This window comes from Lipophrys pholis, assembly GCF_963383615.2.
Source record: "Lipophrys pholis genome assembly, chromosome: 5".
Taxonomy (NCBI): domain Eukaryota; kingdom Metazoa; phylum Chordata; class Actinopteri; order Blenniiformes; family Blenniidae; genus Lipophrys; species Lipophrys pholis.
Window position 1 is genome coordinate 13,563,087 of NC_137628.1, and position 24,957 is coordinate 13,588,043.

General features: G+C 40.0%; 2 protein-coding genes across 3 annotated transcripts; both read right to left on the bottom strand.

Annotated features, from left to right (window-relative positions):
* Window positions 1-623: 623 nt before the first annotated feature.
* On the bottom strand, window positions 624-8,698 carry LOC308110141 (cell adhesion molecule 3-like). Its single transcript, XM_080464250.1, has 8 exons — window positions 8,508-8,698; window positions 4,837-5,172; window positions 4,456-4,668; window positions 4,084-4,350; window positions 2,169-2,253; window positions 1,997-2,057; window positions 1,186-1,361; window positions 624-1,071 (listed from the first exon to the last, which is right to left on the bottom strand). Exons 1-8 carry the CDS (start codon window positions 8,563-8,565, stop codon window positions 1,008-1,010), a joined length of 1,260 nt encoding a protein of 419 aa, XP_080320376.1. The 5' UTR covers window positions 8,566-8,698; the 3' UTR covers window positions 624-1,007.
* Window positions 8,699-8,971: 273 nt separating this feature from the next.
* Window positions 8,972-22,970, bottom strand: LOC308110140 (B-cell receptor CD22-like). 2 transcript variants are annotated; one of them, XM_080464248.1, is made up of 12 exons: window positions 22,797-22,970; window positions 17,971-18,327; window positions 17,645-17,869; window positions 17,200-17,544; window positions 16,295-16,504; window positions 14,909-15,163; window positions 13,979-14,239; window positions 13,200-13,460; window positions 12,995-13,076; window positions 12,831-12,891; window positions 9,702-9,913; window positions 8,972-9,623 (listed from the first exon to the last, which is right to left on the bottom strand). In XM_080464248.1, the coding sequence occupies exons 1-12, from the start codon at window positions 22,849-22,851 to the stop codon at window positions 9,548-9,550; spliced, it is 2,400 nt and encodes a 799-aa protein (XP_080320374.1). In that variant the 5' UTR covers window positions 22,852-22,970; the 3' UTR covers window positions 8,972-9,547. The 2 variants fall into 2 exon arrangements, with proteins under 2 accessions (XP_080320374.1, XP_080320375.1); XM_080464249.1 differs by having other exon boundaries at window positions 17,641-17,869; window positions 22,797-22,921.
* Between the last annotated feature and the right edge of the window lie 1,987 nt (window positions 22,971-24,957).

Consider the following 24,957-nt stretch of genomic DNA (forward strand, 5'->3'; position numbering starts at 1 on the left):
ATTTCCAAAAAAGAGACCTGATATGATATCAGATGCCTTCACCACCTCTTTCACAGAGATTAATAGCCACTTTGTTGATGTCAGTCTCGTAAAATACACTAAACTATTGGGATTTAGCTCAATAAGAATTTTGAAGAATTTTGCAGTTCTTTATGCAGGAGGGGTCGACATGTCTTTCTCCTTTATGCACAATAATAAGGCAGCAAGTATGTTTCCAAAAATTCTATTTATTCACAGAAGACAAAGCAAACAAAACACAGATCCTAACTCCTACTATATACGTGTGTGTGTGTGTGTGTGTGTGTGTGTGTGTGTGTGTGTGTGTGTGTGTGTGTGTGTGTGTGTGTGTGTGTGTTTGAGAGAGAGAGAGAAAGAGGTGGAGAGAGTGTGACGTGTGATGGAAACTACAAATAGTAGATCACAAATAACTACATTTCAATTTGGCGGGCAACAAAAGCAAGATGGCCGACTGGGGGTGTTCACTTACTTGTGTTTGGTGTGATTTGTGTAGGATTGCGAGTTTACCAGGTTAGTAAAGGAAAGATTAGCGTGCACACCATGTGTTGGTGTGAGGCACAGCTACCATTAGATTAGCGTGCACACCATGTGTTGGTGTGAGGCACAGCTACCATTGATTTACAGGTTACTGACCTCATATCATGACCAGTAGAAGACAAACCACAAGTAATCAAATCAACACATCTTCATGAAATGTAAACAGTTCTGTGCTTAGCCTACTTGTTTCACTAATTCCCAGTAGTTTATGGACCGAGTTGGTTTGTCACCCAGACTGGAGGAAGCTGGTTGTTCCTTGGTTATCAGTTCTGTGCTAACTGCCCATGTTGCCTGGTGCAGGTTTTTTTTTTTGTTTGTTTTCTGTTTTCCACCATTAACTTTAATGTGCTCCCCTTGCTGTTATAATGCATCACTATTATATTTACTCTTTGTCACTTCTTCTCCTGGAGGTTGAAACACAAAAGGTGAAGTCGAGTTAGACTTGACGTTTCTCAGGTTTTGTTGACTGTGCTGTACAGTTCAGGTGGATCAGCTCTGATGTCGTGGCTCGTGTTTCTGAGATGGAGAGATAATTGAAGTCACGTCATTCAACAAAACCACAAATACAACTGGATATAAGAGTTCCTAGTAATGAGTGAGGTTATTGTGAGTGTGTGAGACGCTGCTCACCTCAGGGCTGCACTCTTAAGAGCAGAGTAGTCAGTAACATCCTCGCCCTTCATGTGTCTGTGAGCATGATGTGCTCCGATGTTGGAGTACATACAGTCTGTCTGGTTGTTAATGAAGTGGATGTTGGCATAGTGAAGGTCAAACTGCTCCTCTGGCTGTGCAGCATCAGGCAACCCCTGCAGAATGAAACCACTTTTATGTCATGTAGCAGAAGATGTTTACGTTGAGAAAGGAGAGTCACCGTACAATAACAATGACTGAGAATAAAGGTAACTATTTATTTGGAAAATGAAGTTTTCATTTAGAACGTGTTATTAAGGTGTATTACTTTAATTTTGCAGTGAGACACATGAGCTGTCTGCATTATATGCATCGAGTTCAAGTATTCAGTTGAAGTTGAGTCAGTTACATTGAACAAATAAATATAAACGCAACACACTTTTGTTTTTGCTCCCATTTTCCATGAGCTGAACTGAAAGATCGAAGACTTTTTCTGTATACACAAAATGCCTATTTAGCTCAAATATTGTTCACAGCTGTGTCTAAATCTGTGTTAGTGAGCACTTCTCCATTGTGGAGATAATCCCTCCACCTGTGTGTGGCAGATCAACATGCTGACTAGACAGCAGGATTATTGCACCATGTGAAGAAGGAAAGCTTCTAATATATATCGAGGAACGGTAGCAAAAGTATATATTCAAACATGAAATCACTGAAAACAAGCCTGAAGGATGTGTGACACTTCTCAAAAGAGTTCCAACCTTTTTTTCTTTTTTCTTTTTTTATGTTCGTGTGAGAATGACTGTCTCACCTGACCCATGTTGTCTGGTCTGTCTTCAGGCTCTGATGATCCCTTCACATCTCTCTTTTTGCTTATCAGGAGAATCGGCAATGAGCAAATGGTTGTATTGACATGTTTTGAGATACACATTTCCAAAACCCCTAATTTAATTTGTTACCAATAAAATAAAAGCGATACTCACCGAATCCACAGGAACACAAAGATGAATGCAACAGTCAGGAGAACAGCAGTGATCACTCCAGCAGCAATGTATTTACCTGGGGACACTGATCAAAATATAACGCTGACCGTTAATGGCATTATGCAGCGGGTGTGGTGTGATCAAAACAGACATTAAGGCCGATTGATATTTGCAAAATGCGTGCATGTTGACGTCCCGTTGTATAACTGAGAATGACACCAAGACTGACATTCATTTTGAGTTTTGCATGATTTAGAACTGGAGAACATTCAAGAAAAGACATTGCTTCACTTGCAATTGGCTCAGATGTGACATTACCTTCTAATAAAGGCAGCAAACAAAAGTTGTAGTGAGCCTGATGACAAATTGCATCTCACCACAATAACAAGATCAGAACCTCTGCTAAAGGAAGAGCTGGCTTGCAATTTGAAACCCAAACTCTGCACTTCAAAACAGGCACAATAGGCTGGTCCAAAAAAAAAATCGAACTACGTAAATCATGGATGGTACCCCCTAATTCTATTCCTTGTACCATTCAAATGAACATCCCAAAATGTTTTTTCATTTGAATGATATTAAGAGGTGGCCCACGGGCTTTTTTACATTTTCAAATTTTCCCATATTTTCAGAATTTTTTTGAGGAGAAAAAAACTAAAAGAAAAAAGACGGACAACTTTCATTGCAAAAAAAACATCCAATTTACTAAAGGGACAGCTTAACAATAACAACTTCTTAGGAAATCCATTGCAGATTGAACAGTTCAGCGTACGACACTCCTTTATTGTCTATGAAATCGTTTTTCTTACTTTACCAAGATGCATTCTTTTGTCATCATATTGCATACAGTGCAATAAAAATCAATAGAAATAAAATAGATAGTGATGAGCCACTTATAAATCTGAAGACATTGAGCTTAAATTTTCCACACATCATCAGGATGACAAAAGAAATAAATATGGGGGATACCATCATCAATATTACTAACTTTCTTTTGCCTATATTTTGGAGCACCCGAAGGCACAATCATCAATATCACAAATGTTTTGAGATGTAATTAATCAGATTGTGCACAGATCCTCTCAGCTTTTGTACAATCTGGGAGATATGACAGATATTCCATATCCATGGAGGCAAATGCTGTAAATAAATAGCTTGTGCATCAGTCAGAAGCAATTCTCAGTGTGTCAAGTAAGCAGATCATATCCCATGCGTGACTGTGGTCGGTCAACATCCCTTCCTTCAGTTATGAACTTTGAACCATAACTAACATAATTAGATAAGCAGGCTGTCCAGGAGAACCCCCACTCATTGTTTCTCATTGAGGTGAATCAGTGACAGGAAGTTCCCCAACATTTTTTTGTCAAGCAAGATGTCAGTATTCACTGATGTCCGTGAAACTATAATCCACAAATCTACATAACAGAATCCATCTGTGGCACTGTGGCTATACCAAACTCATTTCTGATCCTGTGAAACCAAAAACACCCGATTCAGTTGAATTTTTGCTTTTCGTAACAGAGAAAAGATACTGGTCCAAAAATTTAATTTAAAAAAAGAGTGCTTCTCTCATCACCTGCTTTTTCTGGCTTTTGAGTCCTCCCTTCACTCATGACCGAGGGAAGAGTTGGAGAATCCAAAAGAACAGCCAGATTCCTCATCTCCCTGGCTGTATTATTTTTGGTTTTGTATTTCTATTCTGTGTTAGCTTTCAATGTGTGAATGAGTGCTCTGTGTGTTTTATGTCTATGTCTATATGTGAGTGAGTACTCTTGTCTCTGGATCGGCTGGAGGGTCAGCTGCTCTTTCAGTAGACCAGGCTTCAATGCCAGTACGTTTTGTTGTTCCTGGTAAGCTACAGGAATTTTTTAGTGTTTTAGGCCATTGTTTAGCATAATGTTGATTTACTTTTACTCACATTTCACATCAAGAGAGGTGTATTCAGACAGCTTGCTTCCCAGGTTGTTATCAGCTTTACAATAATACTCTGCAGAGTCCGAGGGCCGGATGGCCCTGAAGACAAGCTGCACACCATGACTGATATTTCCAGAGGACGGTTGTCCTTTCTTGTACCAGGTGTAGGCAGCAGCTGGGTTGGCATCACTGTTGCAGGTCAGAGTCATTGACCTGCCCTCCATGATCTCACCAGAGGGACTGACTGAAACAACGGGGCGCTTTGGAGCATCTGGGGAAAAAAAAGATGAAGACATCTGATTTCCCTTAGAACCTTCAAATGAGACACGCTTTATGTTGTGTCTTCCACCTGATTAAAAAACGTAAGACTACTCACACACTGATGGCGAGGTAATCTTGTTGAATCCTGACACGGCACAGGAATATCGGTCCGGAGACTGAAACACGACTAACATTGAAGATGATGTTTCTCTCGTTATGACCCGCCCATTGTTATACCACACGTAAACAAGAGGAAGAGGACAACGGTTTTGACATTTTAGCTCAATGTTGAAGGAACCCAATGAAGTGATCACTTTCACCTGGAGATCTGAAACACACAGAACACACATCGTGAGAGAGAGAGAGAGAGAGAGAGAGAGAGAGAGAGAGAGAGAGAGAGAGAGAGAGAGAGAGAGAGAGAGAGAGAGAGAGAGAGAGAGAGAGAGAGAGAGAGAGAGAGAGAGAGAGAGAGAGAGACTCTCATAGTAAACGTTACCTGTAACAGACAGCTTGATGGCCCCCAGACAAGGAGGAATTGTTTCAAACTCAAATTTGTACAATCCAGAGTCGCCCTTTGTCACGTTGCTGATTGTCAAGGAGCAGTCATATCCACTGCAATAATGCCACAAACGGTTTTTGGAGCTTGAGTCTGTTCTGAGATCCACTGGTGCTGTATTACCCTCTTTGGTGAACCACAATTGTTTAAGGACTTGGGTTTGATAATTTATTTTGTCTAAGTATCTGTAGGTGCAAGTGAGGTACACTGTTCCTCCTTCTACTGCACATAACGGAGTCGAGTCCGTCTCTCCCCAGTCATCCTGACCGTGTACCACTGTAACACAGACAGAAACCACAGTCAGGATTAAAAACCTCAGTAAACAAGCTGTTTATTGGACAGAGTCATAGCTGCTATCAGTGAATAAATCTAGGACGTGAAACGTTGTTTCGAATGTGGTTTGTAAGAGAATCTAAAGCATGCAGGGCGGTGGTTTCAAAGACTGGAACTGTTTGGTTGAAAGACCTGAATAGTAATGTGGTCTTACTGGAGTCAGACACGTTGGTAGAGGAAGCTATTGATGATATAGCAGCAGTGTATAGAATAATAAGAAGTAGAAAATAGTAATTGTAGAAAATAAATTTGAGTCAGAGGGTGTGTCTGAACAATCCCTCCTATCTCCGTTCCTATCCACTTTTCCTTCACCCCGATGGATGACGTCACAGGTAAAGGAGTTAGGAGACTTCCTAAAGGAGTTAGAGAAAGTCAATCATGTTGTTTTGACAATCAGACCACACTTCTTCTGAGTGACGTAATAATAATCCAAAGGTGGTGAAGGTTAGTGAGGTCTCCCGTGGTAAAAAAAAAAAAAAAACTACAAAAAAAGTCTGAAAATGGACTATTGAAAGCACATTTATAACACTTTCCCCTGTGCCTCTAACCACTGATATAATCTCAAATATCACAATTTTTGAATTGAAATCAAAGGAAAAAAGGCTACCAGGTGAATAAATAACTAATGCAAACTGTCAATAGGCTGCATAACATAGTTAAGATGTGGGTTTTAGATTATTTAAAGTTGTTCAAGGCAGAATATTGCTTTGGTAACTTACATGATCTGCGTCCTTTTTCCGGCATCGTGAGTTTCCGTAAACGTTCGGACGAGCGGATCCCTTTAAATGTTGTCGCCACAAGGAATTGTGGGGCAGCTTGATCAAGTCTTCTTTGATAAAGGATGTATTAGTGTTTCCTATGCTAAAGGAGCCTCTAAAGCAGGGGTCTCCAACCCCGGCCCTGGAGAGCCCCTGTCCTGCATGTTTGAGCTCTCTCCCTGCTTCAGCATCCCTGAATCTAATGATGATGTCGTCACCAAGGTTGTGAAAAAGCCCAATAACGAGCCCCTCATTGCAATCAGGTGTATTGCAACTGGGAGAGAGCTCAAACCTGCAGGACAGGGGCTCTCCAGGACCGAGGTTGGAGACCGCTGCTCTAAAGGAATCATTGAGGCTCCATTTCCTTAGCTTTCAGGGAATTCAAATGTCCCTCATCATGGCCGCCACTTAAACACTTCCGGGGGTTAAGGAAAAGTGGATTGGAAAGGAGACAGGAGGGACTATTCGCAGGCACCCGGAGTATTTTCAAAATGTTCCACCTTGGGAGCCATTTTCCAAAAGTTTTATTTTTTGTGGCTCCAGAAAATGTCTTTCCGCTTTCACTTGAAATTGTCACGTGAACAGGGCCTTTATACATTTGTCCCTTAGTCTCTCTTAGGCTGCCCCTTTTCCCCCAGGAGCTGCCACAACAAGTCGTTATCACTTACATGGTTCGCTTGGTTAGTTGAAACACCAGATGCTCTTCCTGCAAATGGGGACTCAAACACAGACACCTCAAACTGAATGTCAAGGACTGGACAGATGCGTCACCAGGTGGGACGACAGCTTTTGAGATGAACGGACAATTTGAGGTTTGGGTTAGATTTAGTGATATCCACCCCCTTTGCCGTTGTATATACGTACATATCAAAGATGAATAAATAACAGTTCTGAAATCCCACAACAGGTAAAAAGGTGGGCTTTAGTTAAAAAGCTTATTTAAAAGGAAGGTTTTAAAAACATGAACATTCTCTGCTCTCTGCTCTGTCTTCTCTCTTCTCTGACAGGCTGCGAGGAGCGTCGTGCAGGAAAGCAGCCTCACCACAAGTTCCTGTATCAATGGTGTGAATGATTAAAAGGCTGGTGTTTGTGGACCTGAGGGTTCATACTTTTAAACGAAATTTCTAGCATACAAAGACTTTTAAAAGTCGTTACCACTGCAATACCCTTATTACTAGTGTCATGGTATCCTGGCATGTGGTGAACATGCTTTACGTGTGGAATAAAGTATGCCAAAATGTCCAAAATGATGCCCAGGTTCTTTACTTGATCCGACGTTTTGACAGGTGTAGTTTTGACAATTGTTTCTCTCTCCTCACCTTCAGACCAGTAACAAACTTCAGTTTTGTTCTTATTGAGCTGGAAGATGTTTTCTGTCGCCCAAGATTTAATATCTAAATTAAAATTACAAAGTTGAATTGGCTGCATGTCTCCAGGAGGCATGGAAATGTACAAGCTGTGTGTCACGAGCTGTGAAAATCAATTACATGTCCACTGATGACATCAACAAGGGGAAACAAATACAGGTTCAAATGAATCTATATTCATTTCATGAACCCCTGAGGAGCATCGTAACGAACAGCCAGTTCATTACCCACGTGCTCACTCGCAGCACTTTAGATGTTCACAAAGCACTTTAACACACAGCACTTAAGGATAATGTAGTAAGTTTTGCACATAGAAAAGATTGCACATGGTGGTCATTTTAAATCTATTCGTTAGAAGCTTTTGTTGTGGGATGAGAGCAGCTGATTCCTGCGGGTGTTGATGTGCTTGTGCTGAATGTTTTTAAGGTGTTGGTGAGAGTGTTTTGCAGTACGCGAGTGTAAAAGCTTTTCACTCACCGTCTCCTGTGTCTCGGCAAAAGATTCCCCCAGGGAGCACACATCTTTAAAATAGGTCCGGGCTGAACCAAGAGGAAGAGCAAGCTCGTGTGTTGCATTTAGTTTTAGCAGAGTTTATAATTTAGTTTATTATTTAGATGTTTGGTTTTGAGGTTTATTTGTCAATTTGGTTTTCTTTCATTTAAGTTGTGATTTTTGGTTTCATGAAGCTGATGTTACCTGGTATCAACCATGGAGTTTGTAATTGTTTAATCCAGTTGAGTGGACTGTATTTAAGGCGCCTGTTCACATCATTCTCTGTTCGGCTGCTGAAGAAGCTACACTCCTGTAATCTTCCAATAAACTTTGCACTTTTGGAAAATAAAAAAACTCAACTAAACAAAACGTTGACTGCCCAACAAGCTGCCTCATCATATCCTTTTGCTACTCACTGACCCAGCTGCTCTCCGGCCAGTCCTGGTTCCACATTGCAGTTTCCCTGGGAGGCTAACCACAACGTATCCATAATTACTGGAAATCAGAAGTTAAACTGGGGAATCGTTCCAACAGAAAATCTTTCATCTTAAATCAAAGCCTGTTCTGTCATCGCAAACCGGCAAAAAGGATAACCAAGTTATTTTCACATCCTGCATATTCAGTTTCGCTTTTGTGAAATGTAAACGTTGACATACAGTACCTGACAAAGAGAAAACACCGACAACAAATCCGCATGCTGCTGCTGCTGTTAAACTCATCGCCGATCCTCTGAGTCGTCAATCAAACTGGTCATGAAGGAAAAAATTTCCAAGGTTTTGTTGAAGTAAAACATACTGCAGATTTCTGTTGTGGTTTGTGGTAGCGAACTGAACACGAGAAGACTTCCTCTTCAGAGGTTGAATATGCTGAATAAGTCAACTACCAAGAAACGTCCGTTCGTACTGACAGTGCACTGTTGTGACATCTGTTTCATAAAGGCAAAGATCTTCCATTAAACTGCTGTAAAGATTCATATTTTTCAGACTACTTCTACATAATTCTCTTAACCAGCTTCAATCCTACATGACACTTCTGAATATTGAGTTGGGTCCAGGAATTTAACCCTTTAAATGCAGTTTGGATTACTGAATATCACTATCATTGTCTTAAAACTTCACACAATATGGCATGTGTCTGGGGGATTTTATTAACCATTTATTTCAAACCAATCTTGTATCTGCCCAAGACTTGCAGAAATATTGGATTTCATGCATCATGAGCTGTCGCGTAACAGTTGAATGTACATTCATGCTGAATGATGAATTTATTGTAAATATAAAAGAGTGGGCTAAATCCAATGAATATCATTCCACTGAAAGTAAAGGTACTGATGTACTTTAAAAGATTTTCAGTGACATTGATCCCAATGACCGTGTTTCCAATGCGGGTAAACATTCAAACCACAGTGTGAAGTTCCTCTACTTCCTCTGCATAATTTTTTTTTGCCCCATTTTGAGCAAAATTTTTAATTTTAATGTGTATGTGTATATGTGTTTTCATACATACATACATACATACATACATACATACATACATACATACATACATACATACATACATACATACATACATACATACATACATACATACATACAAAAACTGTTACAAGCAATGCATGCATTTAAAACAAAACATGCATTACCCCATTTTATCTGTATCAAAATGACAATGCCAAGCAAACATTTACAATAACAACTTGTGTCAAGTTGTCACATCTTTTTTGTTGACTGTACTGTACACTGTCATTGATTCATTTCCTTTTTCTTCATATCTTGTTCTGCAGAAAGACACAAAACACCATTCACAATGTCATAATCTTTAACCAACGTTGTGTTCCTGTTCTACAAAGACTCACCCTGCAATGTGATCAAATGTGATGACACTGTAGTCAAAACAATCCTCTTCTTCAACTTTCTCTGTCTGCGGCGTGATTCTGCTAATGTTTGAATACACAGCCTCTTGCTGGCTCTGAATGGACGTGATAAGGCTGTAGTCACGGTCTTCCTCTGGTTCTATTGGTCTTTCTTCTGCGTCTGATGGAGTGTTGTGAACTGGACCCATGTTTATCTGACAGGAAGAAGACAACTTGTAACCCACATTGCAGAAAAATACATTTGTTGTGTTTTTGTTCAATCACTGTGCTGTGGAGTAATACCATTATACAACATCTATGTGCTGTTGGGATTTCATATATAGTTTAAAGTATTGCACTGTTTGTTTGTCTCATTTTAACATCACCTGCTACTAATGGCTTGTGGCAGAGGTCACCAGTTAACTGGGGCACCAGTAAAACCTAAACACCAGACAGTGAAGCACGCTCGTTACAATCCACATTTCGTAATATCAATAAATCTATCAAAATATACTCTTCAATTTTTCATTTAAGCTGATATCAAATGCACGTTCGAGCCGCATCATATCGGGGGTGATTACTTGTGCACAGAAGGGAAAACTCGGATGACTCCATCCACGCCGTGGTGGTACTACATACAGTATATTGTAATGGAAAACAACTGAGGCTGAGGCGAGGCAAGGCAAGTCGAGTTGAGTAGGGCTGAGTAGGTACAAGTGGAAAAGTGCCATGGACAGCGGCATACATGTAATCGAACACTCGCGGACTGCTCCAGAGGTTTTACAATGCGAATTTCAAAATTGGCCGTTAATAGCGATGCAACGCAGTCTGGCTTCCATCCTCCTTTGTTCTCTCGAACATCAAGACCTCGGTCAGCCATCTTGCTTCTCTGGTGACCACCATTTTGAATGTAGTTTCTTGTGATCTACCATCTTGTTTTGTAGTTCTCATCACGCAACCTATCCCTCATCTCTCACACACACACATCTACACACGCATATACAGACCAAGGTAGTTAGAATTTGTGCGTTTTGTTTTGGTTTCATTGTGAATAAAAATATAATTTTGGAATCATTCTTATATATTAATTAGCACAAAGGTATGTCAGCAACTTTGAAATTCTTCAGGCTTTTCTATTAATCTCAGTGATTGTTATTCATTGCGCTATTAATTTAAATTCCAAATGAATTGTCTCTAATATGTTATGAGACTGATATCACCAAATCGCCTATCATTTCTTGTTTAAACATGTGGTGCTTCAGAGGTTATCTGATGCATAACAAATTCCAATTTTTGGTAATAATTAACAATATTCTTTGGTAATTATGGATCATTATCGACAGCCAAACTGCCCAATACGCAACCAGGGTTTGCAACATAATGGCGCAAGCAAAAGCCAACATCATGGCTCCCTGTGTTCCCTACAGTACCCGCAGACATGTTGGTGGTATAGTGAGATAATATAGTGGTAAAGAGGACTACTAGCATATCTGTATTTTCAGGTAACACTGAAGAGTTAATATTAAGGTATCGGTGAGGGGACATCGTCATTTGAATGGTAATACAGGAGCAGTGTTGCTAGTTACCTTGAAAAAAATGATTAAATTACAAATGACTAGTGACTGCTTTAAAAAGTAACTTAGTTACTTTACTGATTACTTGTTTTTAAAAGTAACTAAGTTAGACTACAAGTAACTCTTTAGTTACTTTCAGGAGCTGTCGACAACACCCCCCACCGTCTCAACGTAAAAATGACAGCTGGTTTTACCAAAAACTCAGTTCTGATCACTGCCTGGCCTCCTGCTGATACACGTTCTAACCTTTGACCTACATTCTTTCTTGTATTTATATCTGACTCACGGTTTTCTTATCAGATTTGACTGTTACTGGTATTCATTTACCCGGTGATGTCGTTATAGTCTGTTGTTGCACTAGTTATCTATTTATTCATTTGCAATACCTGCTCTATGCAACCTCCTAATGGCCCCCCTCGGGACAAATAAAGTCTTTCATTGATTGATTGATTGAAAAAGGGGGCGGGGCTTCCTACCAATAAATCTTTTTACTCAGGACAATTACAGAAATAGTATAATATCTCTGCAGTTTTGTTGCAATGATGTGGTTTAGCGATTATATTTGTTGATTCCGATTCTGAGTCACCTGAACTCTGTGGCCGCATGCACTGTGTGTGTGTGTGTGTGTGTGTGTGTGTGTGTGTGTGTGTGTGTGTGTGTGTGTGTGTGTGTGTGTGTGTGTGTGTGTGTGTGTGTGTGTGTGTGTGTGTGTGTGTGTTCATTTGGAGGAAGCAGAACCCGGTTCTGTTTGATAATAAAGCAGCTTTACTGACAAGAAGCTCATCTTCCTTTCCAACGCAGGACGCTACAATAGCAACATACAGTGACTTGGATAAGTAACTTTAATTTGAATACTGGTTTGGAAAGAGTAACGAGTTAGATTACTCGTTACTAATTAACGCGTGACCGGCATCACTGTACAGGAGGCACATTAGTATTTTAAAGGTGATGTTGATGGTACTTTGATATTTTTAAGTTAATCTTGGAGGTACATCGTTTTCTTGAGGTAATATTGGAGGTACGTTATCATTTTCAAGTAATATTAAAGGTACATTGTGATTTTGAGGACATAATGGAGGCACATTGTTATTTTTACCAGATCAGTAGTCACAATGCATTTCGTATGACATGTCACATCCACACACACGTTTACTCTTCAAAAGCAGTGCCAGCTGCACACACACCATCGGGAGCAAATTGGGGGATGAGATGTGAACTGAAAACTGCTGGATTGGCGGTTGATCAATTATCAGTTGGCCCCATCAGATTCTTCAAAATTGGTTAATAGTTGTTATTCAGGTAAGTCAAAGTTCCCGAGAGCATCTAAAATGTAGTTTTTGCATTGTTCCCATATTAATGCAGAACTGAAGAGATTGACTAGGTTTTGCGTTGCATTTCAGGCCGTTCCCAGCAACCAATTCAAAACATTTTCATAAAGTTTTCTCTTCAGAGAGGGGTTTTAACCTTGCATACATCCAGAACAAACATTTTCAGATATAAAACGTAAATCACAATGCTACATGTGAATTTAGACTTCAATGATTTTTAACTTTCTCACCTGTTCTGTGTTGGCAGACGTCACTCCTTCCTGACTGTGATGTTTAAATCGCTTAGATCTTCTGCACGTAATTAAGGAATGAATGGTTAAATTTATCAATGCATTCAGCCAACATATGATAAATTGTTTTGTATAATAATGAAAATGCTCATTGTGACATTAACCTCATACAAAAAAAGACAGCGAGGACCACCAGAGTCAAGATGCTGAAGGCTGATACTCCAATAGCTGCTGAGTTCCATGAGCCTGGAGAGCCAGAAGAAAACAATGGCGGTTTCCGTGACGTTTGATTGTGTCAAGACCATTTCATCACTTATTAAACCGTCTGAATGAAGATTCTGAATAGAAATTACTGAGCGCCAGACTGACCCGCTATCGTTGTCAGATATGAGGCGGATTTATGAAGTCCTCTGGTGTTCTCAGCTTCACAGTAATAACTCCCACTGTGTTCAGGTCTGAAGTTGTCGATGATGAAGGTCTGACCGTGTGCTCTTGGCGAGTCTTCATCCTCCCTGTACCAGGTGTAATTCGCTGCTGGGTTCGCGTCACTGCTGCAGAGCAGAGTCACTGAGCTTCCCTCTTTGATCCCACCAGATGAATTCACTGACACTGAGGGAAGCTTTGGAGCATCTGGAGGAGAAAATACAAGGAAACAAATGTTAGTCTCTCTCGAAAAAAACCTCCTCATGCGATCCTGCTTATTTGTACGCTTTCTTTATTTCACCCCCTTTTTTCTCTTCTTTATTTGTTCTATATTGAGTTGCTTGTTATGTTGGAAACTTGATTTATTAGTTTGTCCAGTGCTGTTGAATTTATTACTTGTTTTTTCTTGTGGACATTGTTCTGTTATTAGTTTGTTTTGTTTTTGAAATCCAGACACCGGTAATTCAGAGTGACACTGGATTCTCCAAAGACCATCACTGATGATGGCTCAAAGTCAATGAACGGTAATGAGTGAAAAGACACAGCAATTTGTTAAAAAGTTTAAGTTTTTCTACCCTTTTCTTCACACATAACAGCAACTATTGTGTTCATGTTTTTTTTTTCTGTGATTATCAAAAAACCTGATTGTTTTTAAAATCAGCGCAAGTAGTTCCAAATATGTCTAATCTGGCAACCCGCGGACCTGATGGGTGTTTCCGACTCACACTGGACATCTAAGTATAGTAGCGTAGAGTTGGTCCATCCATGTGGGTTCTCAGATCTGCAGTAGTAGTTCCCTCTGTCGTTATAGCTGATGGAGGTAAGCTGAAGAAGGCCTTTTTGCTCTCTTGACAGACGTTGTGTCCCCTTGTACCAGGTGTAAGTCGCTGCTGGATTAGCATCACTGCTGCAGGTCAGAGTCACTGAGCTTCCCTCCACGATCTCACCAGACGAACTCACAGACACTGAGGGGTTTCTTGGATGATCTGAAAGAAGCAAACTGAATTTTATTGGAGACAGCTGCTGGGTCCGAGGAAAGCACTTCGGCCCCGTTTACGTGACAACGTTTCACATTGTTTTTGCATTTTTTTGTTTCAGAAAAGTTTCACTTTTACACGGCAACGTTTTGAAAAGGATGTTTGTTTACTTGGAAATGGCAGAATGGCTGAAAATGATGTAGTGAGCATGCCAAGGCCTCGCTTTGGCGCTTGTGGGGGGGGGGGGGGGAATATGGACTGGGAGTCATGGCACTCTGGTGGCAGACACTGTTGTTAATGCCAGTCTACTTGTGCATGAGTAGATACACTATTTACTTTGGTTGGGGTGCGCGTGTGCAACAGCAGTGTTTCAGAAAAGTTGTGTTTTCCTTCCGTTTCCATGGAGACGGAGGCAGACTGTTTTCAAAGAGTTGCACTTTCTTGTGATTCCACGGAGACTGAGTCGATGCATTTTGTAAATGTTGCATTCTCAGTGGCTCCGAGCACCATTGTCGTGTAAACAGACACCCAAAATGCTATGAAAGGTTTTCATTTCCACTTGAAAACATTGTCGTGCAAACAGGGCCTCAGACTCTGTTTAATCTGATTACCTTCACACATGAACTCAGCCAAACCTGAGATATTTTGTAATTTTGAAGGCATAGAGGATTTACTCACATTTCACATTAATAACGACAGCTTTGGACACAGTGCGTCCCAGCTCATTCTCAGCCATGCAGTGATACTCTCCAGAGTCCGAGGGCTGGATGGACCCAAAGTCAAGCTCCTTCTTGTTAACCAGTTTTTGGTTCGTCTTATACCAGGAACATGCAGCTGGTGGATGAGCGTCACTGCTACACTTCAGAGACATTGAACTGTCCTTAATAACGTCACCAGAGTTGCTCATCGACACTTTGGGAACTGTTGGAGCATCTGTAAAACAGGAACATGCATTGACATTCAGTGGCTTTCAGATGCACCACATGTGAGAATTTAAGGTTAAATGTGTGACTAGAAGTATGAAATGATCATGGTGTCCTCTTTGTTAACCCGCTGCATAATATACACAATATACCCAACCCACTAACAAGTACCATGGTAATGAGATAGTGTGTAATAAGAGGGTGTGATACTGTTGAAACCAATACTGTAATAATGGCAGGTGACTTCATAACTTGCTAATGAAGTGGCAATAAGAAATTGAAAATTGAATAACTGCGCCCAATAAGGCAATAATACATCAATTGTATCACATTTCCAGGAAATAAAAGATTTCCAGTTTATGTGCAGTTTTCTTTTCAAACATAGTAGTAGTGGATGGTGATCATAGTTATTCAATGAGGCCACATAGTCCCTCAGATACGGTTGTAATGGTACTTGATTACATAATAGGCAAGTTATGACATTAACAGCTTCATTACATTAAATGGTCAAAACGATTGTTAGTGGTTGTTTCATTGATGTCGCTTTCGCTGTTCATAATATTATGGCTGTGGGGATATGTACAGCAACATACGACATTGTATATGCATTTCGAATAATATGTTAAATATGGAAAGCATCAGTGTTTCTATTGAGTTATAGTCCTACATTTAGGCATGATAAACCAACAAATATCAGACTTCTAGTCTTCCTTAGTAGTAAATATATCACAATCAGACCAATATTGATGTTTTTATCATTTCCTGTTTTACCTTCTATTATCCTAACTTAACTTGGTTAAACAAAAATGACAATTATTGTATAGAACATCACGTGTGAGTGTGTAATCAATTGCTTCTCCACAATAGTAGTTATGCGCACACACTTTTTTCCACTTTTTATTGCTACAGCAGTTTCAGCGCACTTCACATAAAGGGTCAGTATTTGTGCCTCTGTTAATCCAATTCGTTCGTTTTTTTTCCTGTTATACTGCAGGTTTCTGGAATTGTTATGAGTATCCCTGCTCTCTATCATATGTACAAACTAAAGTTTTCAGTTAAAAACGCAGCGTTAGTGTCGTCCTGTCACACAGAGATGCTGCAGTCTTGTGGTTTCTGTAAAGGTACTGTGCAGTGAACTCACACACTGAGGGAGAGCGGTAGCCGTCGTAAACACAGAAGTGATTGTCGTCACCATCAACGACTCCTTCGTATAGGAACAAATTTTCGTTGTGTAATTTCTCTCTATTCTTGTACCACTCAAAAGAGGAAGGGCCAGGACGTAAACAGCTGCTGTGGCAGATCAGCTTTGGACCAGAGGGAGACCAGATCACCTGCACCTCGATATCTGGATCTGTACGTGAGGAGGAAAAAGTCAAACACACAGCAACAGACATTATCACCTCCCCTCTCATAGATTCAGCACATTACGTGTACGGTAAAAGAACAAGTGCAACGTTTAGACTATCACATATATATATTTTTTTTATCTTGATTGCTCATTAAAATCCAATTGGATCGACAGTTAAGTCACAGGCAATATAGGTAAACGCCGAGGCCTCCAGGGGTCGCCATAAAATAAAAGTTAAAAAATTCACCTTCAACATGGTTATATTAAAATGTGTTATTACTAATACCTCTTGAAATGGAAATGCTTACAGTGATTCAAATGTAAAGCAATGCCCAATCAATACTACTACAAATGTTAAGAAGACATGAGTCCTTCTGTATATAGTTGTTTTGATTAGTTTTGTTTATAGTCACTGCACAGCGTGAATGTAGCTTATGTATAGTTACTGTGTTTGATGTTGACTGTTGTATTTAAGAATTTACTACTATTTTCATTTTATTCAATTATTTACATGCCTTCATCATTCAAGGGGGGAAAAATGGATCATCGATACACGGATACACCGGAGTGGAGCGTCGGGGGGGATTTGGAAGAGGTTGTACTCAATGCTGACTGAAAAATAAGTGGATATATGATGTATACCCTGGTACTACACTACTGGGTGTAACATTGTACCATACGCTACCTTTCGTTTTTACCTGTGACTATCAGAATTGTTCCAGGGAAAGTATTTGTCCACTCATCACTTTTCCCTCCAGATTTGAAGCGATATTCTCCTGAATCGCTCTCGGTCAAGTTCTCGATGGTCAGTGTGGAGCGTCCCTTATTCCTCATATTAAGCCGAGCTCGACTTGTGTATCGGGGGTCTCTTCGAAGATCTTCAGGCTGCGTGGTCGTCTCTCGTTGACGGAACCAGAATTCTGGCCCTTTGACATAATTATCTTTGCTGCTGTATGTGGAAGAAATGGTTACTGATGATCCGATGAAGGCACAGATGCTTCTCTCAGCATATGTCAACGAAGTGCATGGACCACTGGGGACACCTGGAAATGAATATATAAAACCTCCGTCAAAAGCTTTAATAGATCTTTTTACATCAGCTCAAGCTGCGGCCTATGAAACAGTATTATGAAGTATACCTACACTCTGTGGGAGAGGACAAATCCTCATAGCCTTTCAGAGCACAGGAAAAGCTGAATGCAGAATAAATATAATCTGAATATGGGTTTGGTTTTTCAATGTTCTTCCCATTTTGGTACCAGATGTAGGAAGAATGTTGAGGTGCACAACTGCTTCTACACTCCATTGTTGACCATGTGCAGGACTTAATGATGCACGAGGATGTTTTTTTGTGCTGCAGCTGCAGACCTGAGCGTGCAAAGAAACAAAGACAGCATGTTAGCCGTGATCAAAGGTGATAAATGCTGAACATTTCACGTTATTTAATGGATTTGAAAAACTGTTGCTACCTGTGACAGACAGACGGACTCCTGTTTGGCCGGTAAAACTCCCACCTGGTTGGTTTGTGATGAACCTGAACTTGTACAGAGCCGAATCGCTCTCTGTCAGGTCTGTGATGCTCAGAGTGCAGCTTTTCTCACTGCAGCGATATCGCACACGACCTGCATACTGGGAGTCTGTTCTCAGATCCACAGGTTCTTCGTTTACTAGTTTCTTGTACCAGAACATTTGCTCCACTATAGTATTTAGTCCATTTACGCTGAGAGGATAATTAAAGGTGCTGGACATGTCCACTCTTGATCCTTTTAAGGCACAGATCTCAGCTGAATTGTAGTTCACTCCCCAGTCGGTCTGACCCTGTGTCACTGCAACAGAGAACACATCAGAAACCTCCATCAGATTCACACAGGGAAGTGAAAGTTACCAGAATTAACAGTACACCGCGAACTCTCGGACCTGACACCATACTTAATAATGCAATTCTATTTCCTAGGAGTGCCTTCAGAAGTAGGCAGTTCTTGAATTGTTCTCTTTCAGGAACATTTCCTGAGATTCCTCTGCTTTAGTGCCTCTCACTTCCGTTTTTTTGCCATCAAGTATAACATTTAAATGAGTGCTGTCAAACGATTAACATTTTTATTCAGATTGATCACAGGGTTGCTGTGGATGATTTGATTAATCACAATTAAATATCTTTGATGTATAAGGATATATGTTCATTATATGTGCATCCTCAGTTTTCAGTTTTGTTTGCTCATGTATATTTGTAGTTTTTTATCTTTGCATTTAAAGATTTTATCTTTGGTTGTGCTGTGCGCCACAAGAGTTGTCTTTTAATTTTCCACTTCCCACATCAGTCAGCTGCTTTTATCAGACACGCGCTTCACCATTCCTTTTATAGAAGGCGTAAGTGAGACAGGAAGTCACACACCATGCTGCTGTTGCTATGTTAGGAAATCAGATTAAAGAACAGCCAAACTATCATGATAAATACAATTTTAGAATCGAAAGTGGTGACTTTTTCTCTTTAAATCATTTGTAATACACAGCTGTGATACATCTTTGTGGTGTACAATGCTTTTATAATAAATATCAGCACCATTCTTCTATCAGAATGAACAGTTTGTATATTTAAATCAACTTTTCCAACACTCTTGGAAACTCTCGGACCAGCGGTCTGCAACCTGTGGTTCAGGGGTTGATTTATGGCAGCTCCATAAAGCTTTCCTGAAATTTAGTTGAATTAAACCTTTGTTTTAATCTGCACATGAAAAACATTTACAAAATAAAATAACGAATATGTCTAAAATAGCGAGAAATTTAAAAATGAATTAATTCTAAAAACTAAAACTAAAACATTGAAAATGCTTGAAAGAGAAAATTTGACAAAAGGTCTGAAAACAGAAAAAACAAAAACTGTCAAAATATTGAAAAGTCAAAGCAACAACTAAATCAAAAATGTTAATGCTCCAAAAAAAAAATAGCTGAAGTGGCTAAAAGCAGATGAAAAATGTGAAAATCCATGAGAAAATGTGGAAAGGAACAGCTTAAATGAAATCGCTGAAAATCAAAACTACTAAAAGAGCCGAACTGAACAAGCTTAAACAGCAAAGGTCAAAGGTCAAAACAAACAAATGGCGAAAACATTTTAAGATGGCTCATATAGCTGAAAGATTGAATCCACAGAGAGAGAGAGAGAGAGACTGCTGACTTAAAGCGCGGTATTGTGCACGCGCGATGACGCGCGTTAGCTTAACGTCCACTCGCCAAAACAAACAAAAGGCAACTCTGTGTTGCTGCGACTGCAGCTTAAAGTTCCTCTCCCAGAATCCACTCGGGGAAACATGTCGGAGCCAGCTTAAGTTTTCATTACACTCAGACTGTGAGGGACCGAGGCGGTCACCCCGACTCGGGATGTGTTCGGCCTGGTGGTGGTTGCGAGGATGAGAAAAGGATGAGGTGACAGTCGTTTCAAAAATTAAATGAGATTTATTTCAAAGGTTCTTTTTGCAAATGTTGAAAAACTCATTCACTCCCAGCCTCACAGCAGGCTTCCCTCCACAGACTTGCTAATTCAGTCTGCCCCCCCTCTCACACTGAAGGTGTGCCCCCTTAAATAAGGCCCGCCCCACCCTTAATTTGGCCAATCAGGACAGGCCGGAATAAAACAAATGTCCAAGGGGTGTTAACCCACCCGAAATTAACATGACTGAAAAATTCTAATAATAAAGTATCTGAGCAAACAGAAAAACCATTATAAAGTTCAACCCATATACAATACACTATTTTAACCCGTCACCAATTCCTCACTATACATATTTACACGTACCTATACAAACAGTGCACCCCTACACCCAGTGGACTGTGCCATCTACAGTTTGACGGCTGAAATGCAGCTCCTCCAGTGGCGCGTGCTCCGCTGAGGAAAAGTCTGACGGTCCAGTGCAGGAAGTGCGTGCGGTGAGTTCTGTTGGGAGTTTTGCCACTATACAGAAGTTATACTGTAGCCACTGACCCGGGATGTAGGAGGTACCTCCCTACAGGCCCAGGATGTTTGATAACTACTGTCAGCCGTGGTGATTGATGGATTTTCCGTCTCTGTTGTGGCAAAATGTGCGCTGAGGCGCACTCCGGCCCCACCCATGCCAGTGCGGGTGACGCGACGCCACAACCCGTCTCCAACCCACACTCCCCATGTTCACAAGCACTCCCGTTTTTCCACAGTGTGCAGGTGTCCTCGAGTCTTTATTTTAAAGGGAGAAGGGAATATCACCTTCTCACACAGACAAACACATATTTCCAGCTTTTAAATTTGAACATCCGGTGTCTTGACGTCCTTAACGTCACGGAAACTCCAGAAGTTTCCCGAGTCATTGATTGGTCAGGATCCCAGCTGTACACTCACGCACTCTCGATTTGCAACTGGAAAAACGATCAACGATTAGTTTTACAACATCTGAGACTAATCTCGGGGCTTGAATACTCCTTCTTTGAGATAGTCTGGCTTTTTTTTTTTTTTTTTTTGGCTGAATTGGTCAAATCTTGATTTTTTTCATATCCCAGAAATCCACTTTTCCAATGATGACATCAGTTCGCGAAGCATAAACACAATTTTTACTGGCTACAAGTTTGTTTGTAAACATCGACTTTGGTGTGATCAATTTAGGCAACTGTGGGTTGGAAATTTGTGGAAGTGAGTGGTAATGGTCTTTTTTTTTTTTTTTTTTCATGTATTGGTTTATTCTCTGTACAGAAGTGATACCATGTGTGGCAAGTATATTTTAAAGATTTTCTTCTGGTCCAGTAACTTTAAAGAAAGTTCAACAGGACAAATGAGTTTCCTGTTTGTGATCTCTGTACCGTGACACTGCAGATAAAATGTTGATGTGAAACTCATCAACACCTTCAACTAAAAAAAGAACAGTTGAAGGATGGAACACCAGCTGGACTTAATGGTGAGAAATTTAAATACTGGATGATTCTCACATTTAACTGATGTGAGCTTACTGCAAAATAGGAATTAAGAACTACAAGTCAATGCATGTCATATGTAGGGATTTTTACTAAAGAATTACTGCGCAAAGATGGCTTTGGGTTGCCTGTAAGGTTTTGTGGTGACCAGAAAAGTTCCAAGGTACTTTAGAAATAACAATATGGCAGGAACTCACTTCATTACCACAAGTCACAAGACCATCCAGGAGGCAGTAGTTTCATATCAGGCATATCATATCAGTTTTCTCACCGTCTGGAATTGAACATCATCACTTCATGACTTTCTCTTCAGCATTAACATCATTAAATGTCCTGTCAGTGTCATTAAATGTAGAATTAATTCATTAAAATACCAATTTAAAATACAAAATCATTGTAAAATAATTCTGTATTATGTAAAAAAAAACAAACATCTATAATAATTTCAGTATTTGATATTTTTGTGTGTGATGACACTGCGCTCTGGCGCACCACTTCTCTGGGACTACAGATTTATCTGCACAACAGAAGTTCTTCATTCATTGCTTAGATACTGTAAGAATCACCCACATTCACGGCCCAATGCAGCCCGAATCATTTCGTATTGAACGTATTGACCGTATTTCATGATCGATGACACTCTGTCAGCCTTGGACACGTTACGCACGCAGCGGACTGCAGACAGACAAATACCATTTGTGTCTCGTGGAGATAATTACCATTATCATTAAAAATGTGTATTACTGCTGTAAACTATAATTATTGCTGTATTAATCACTGTAACATAGTTTAATGGTATATAAGACACAAAACGTGTCTCTCAACTACATATATTTGAATAAATGGTATAAAATCAATTCACTGTTATCTCCGCCTGTGCCATTACGCACAGTGATACAGAAAACACGAGTGTTTGGAAATAGCGCAAATAAAGGCTTCCGGTCGTCTATGACATGATAACGACAGCTACTGTTACAGTTAGAATTCTGTGTAAACCGACATCATTTTCTAAATGTGAAACTTTTCTTGAACTAAAATGCAAAAGCGATGCATTCATGCGGGCTGTTCACCGGCCAGGTCTGTGACTGGAAGTGACTCTAGAATTTTAGATGAAGAGAATACTTTTAGTCTTTTATATTGGTATGTTTATGCTTGGGTTCACCAATCTCCAGGCTGGATCACTATATTCTGTTAGGCATAACAAATAGATGTACAGGATGTCTGACCAACCATACAGGAAGGGAAATCTGAGTTTAAAAGGGAATTATTACCTTTCAATGAAATATTTATGGCACATTGTGTAAATGCAACTAAATTACATCAAAAAAGTCATTCTAGAAAACAAAACGTAAATGTTCAGTACCTGAAATAGAGAAAATAACGGCCACAAATCCTCTCACAGCCGTAGATAAACTCATGGCTGCTTTTCTTCTCGTCTCGGGGTGAAGAGCAGTGCATGGGAATCAGTTACTCGGATTAATGATGAGTGGAGCTGCAAGGATGTGGTCTTGAACGAGAGACCTCTGTGGTCGCAACTGATACAACACAGCTGCCGAAGAGTGTTCTGTCTTCCTTCCTCATTACACTATTAGCAGGCCTTTGTCCGAGATGCTGCACTTCCTCACCATGAAAGCAAAACTGCAAATAAAACAAACGGCTATGATGATCACTGATTCTCTGGGAGTGTGAAACTGAGGTGATTAAGAAGAAAATAGAAAAATACTGTGTACTGCCTTTAAATGTTTGCTTATTTATACCTGGCTGCTAAACCAAGGGAGCAAATCACAGCTTCCCCAGCCCCGGAACTGTTTCTTAGAGAATACTTTCTGGATCCACAATTATCAGATTAACTTATCAGAAGAAAAAAAAAGTGACAAAACCTGTGTTGAGTGGATTACTTATTTGTTGTGACAATTCTTCTCAGCCAGAAATCATAAATAAATGGAAAATCGGATCATTCCCCTTTTAAATGACGCCACAATTGTGAAGAACATACATTTGAGTTAGGGATGCACCAATGCTACGATTAAAAAAAAAAAAAGTACGAGTACTAACCTTTAACAACTTGCCAATGTTGATTACCAGTACAAGTACTTAATAAATGCGGTTAAGCCGAATATAGAGTCGAAACGCAACCTGCCCTCTGCGGACTGTTGACTGTACACGGTGGGACTAAGCTTGCTGTGAGCCGCCACACCTCCAAGCTCACTGTTAATGAGTGTATCACTCATATTTTCCTCATGTGCAACATGTGGCGTGGCTGTTGTATGAGCCCCTAAACTCTTTAGCAGGTGGCATGGCTCGGAGTAAAATCCTTCTGGATCCAACTGCTGGGCCAAATGGCTCTGCAGATTAAGTTGCTGGTGTTGTACGAATTATCTTTCTCCTCCTCGAGATATTTTGGCAGAACAGGTTTTACACTCTGTCTTACTTCAGTGATTTTCACTAAGATTAAAGAGTCTGAGAACCGCTTGCGTCCCTCTTCCTTTGTTTTGTAGCATCCCGGTGCTAAACTGAAAACATTCCATGCATCTGCTATTCTGATTATATCCGTTCACATTATATCAGGGTCACAGCGCACTGCCCTGGCTAATGCTAATGCTAACCGACAGATGTGAAACAAACAAACCACAAGAAGAAACTATCATTTGTTTTTGTTTTTGTTTTGGGGGATTTATTCAGAAACGCAAGCCATTAACATCGTAAAAGGCTTAACCCAGCCGGTACTCCCAGAATCCTCTGAGAGCCTTAAATAGAACTGAGGCAAAATCAAAATATTTTTATTTTGAATTTAAATTTTTATTAAAATAAACACACAATATAGTGTCCCCCACTGTTTTATCTTTTCTTTTAGCTGTATATTAAAAAGTGGTTCAAGTGTTCTTATGTCATTCTATACAACCTATATGCAACTGAATTATGCAGACTGCGTTTGGTGGCTTTGTGCTGCCTCTATGTCTGCCGCCAGGGGGCGGCACGAGACAGGACTCAGGCTGTTTGAAACACCATCGCTTGGTCTTTTAAACCCTGAATTTAATTTGTCAGTGTGTCAATATTTTGTGTATATGGTAACTATCATAGTCAGATAAAAAAAAAAAAGATGTTGTTGGTAGAGGCGGATCTCCCGAAAAAAAAACCTGGGAAACACAGAGGTTTGATATATATGAAAATATATATCAATACATGTTTTATTTATGAGGGTTTCTTTTGGAAGAGAAAAAAACAGTAGATATGTCGAGAAGAAAAGAGAAGAAGAAATTCAGAAGGACCTTGCTCCCCATGCAGACAGAAAAAGAGGTGTCCTGTCAAGAACGTCCTCAGGATGAAGACAGAACTAAAATCTATTTCTGAAAGAAAAGCAAATTTGTAGGTGACACTGAGTAAAAATCTATTTCAGTTATTTTGTTCCAGTGTTTACGACCTGAGAAATACAAAACTGCTTGTGACGAAAAAGTTCTTACCAGCCTCTGTCTGAATTCCCAATTCCCAATAAATTGTGCAATTCATCATGTTTTATCATACAT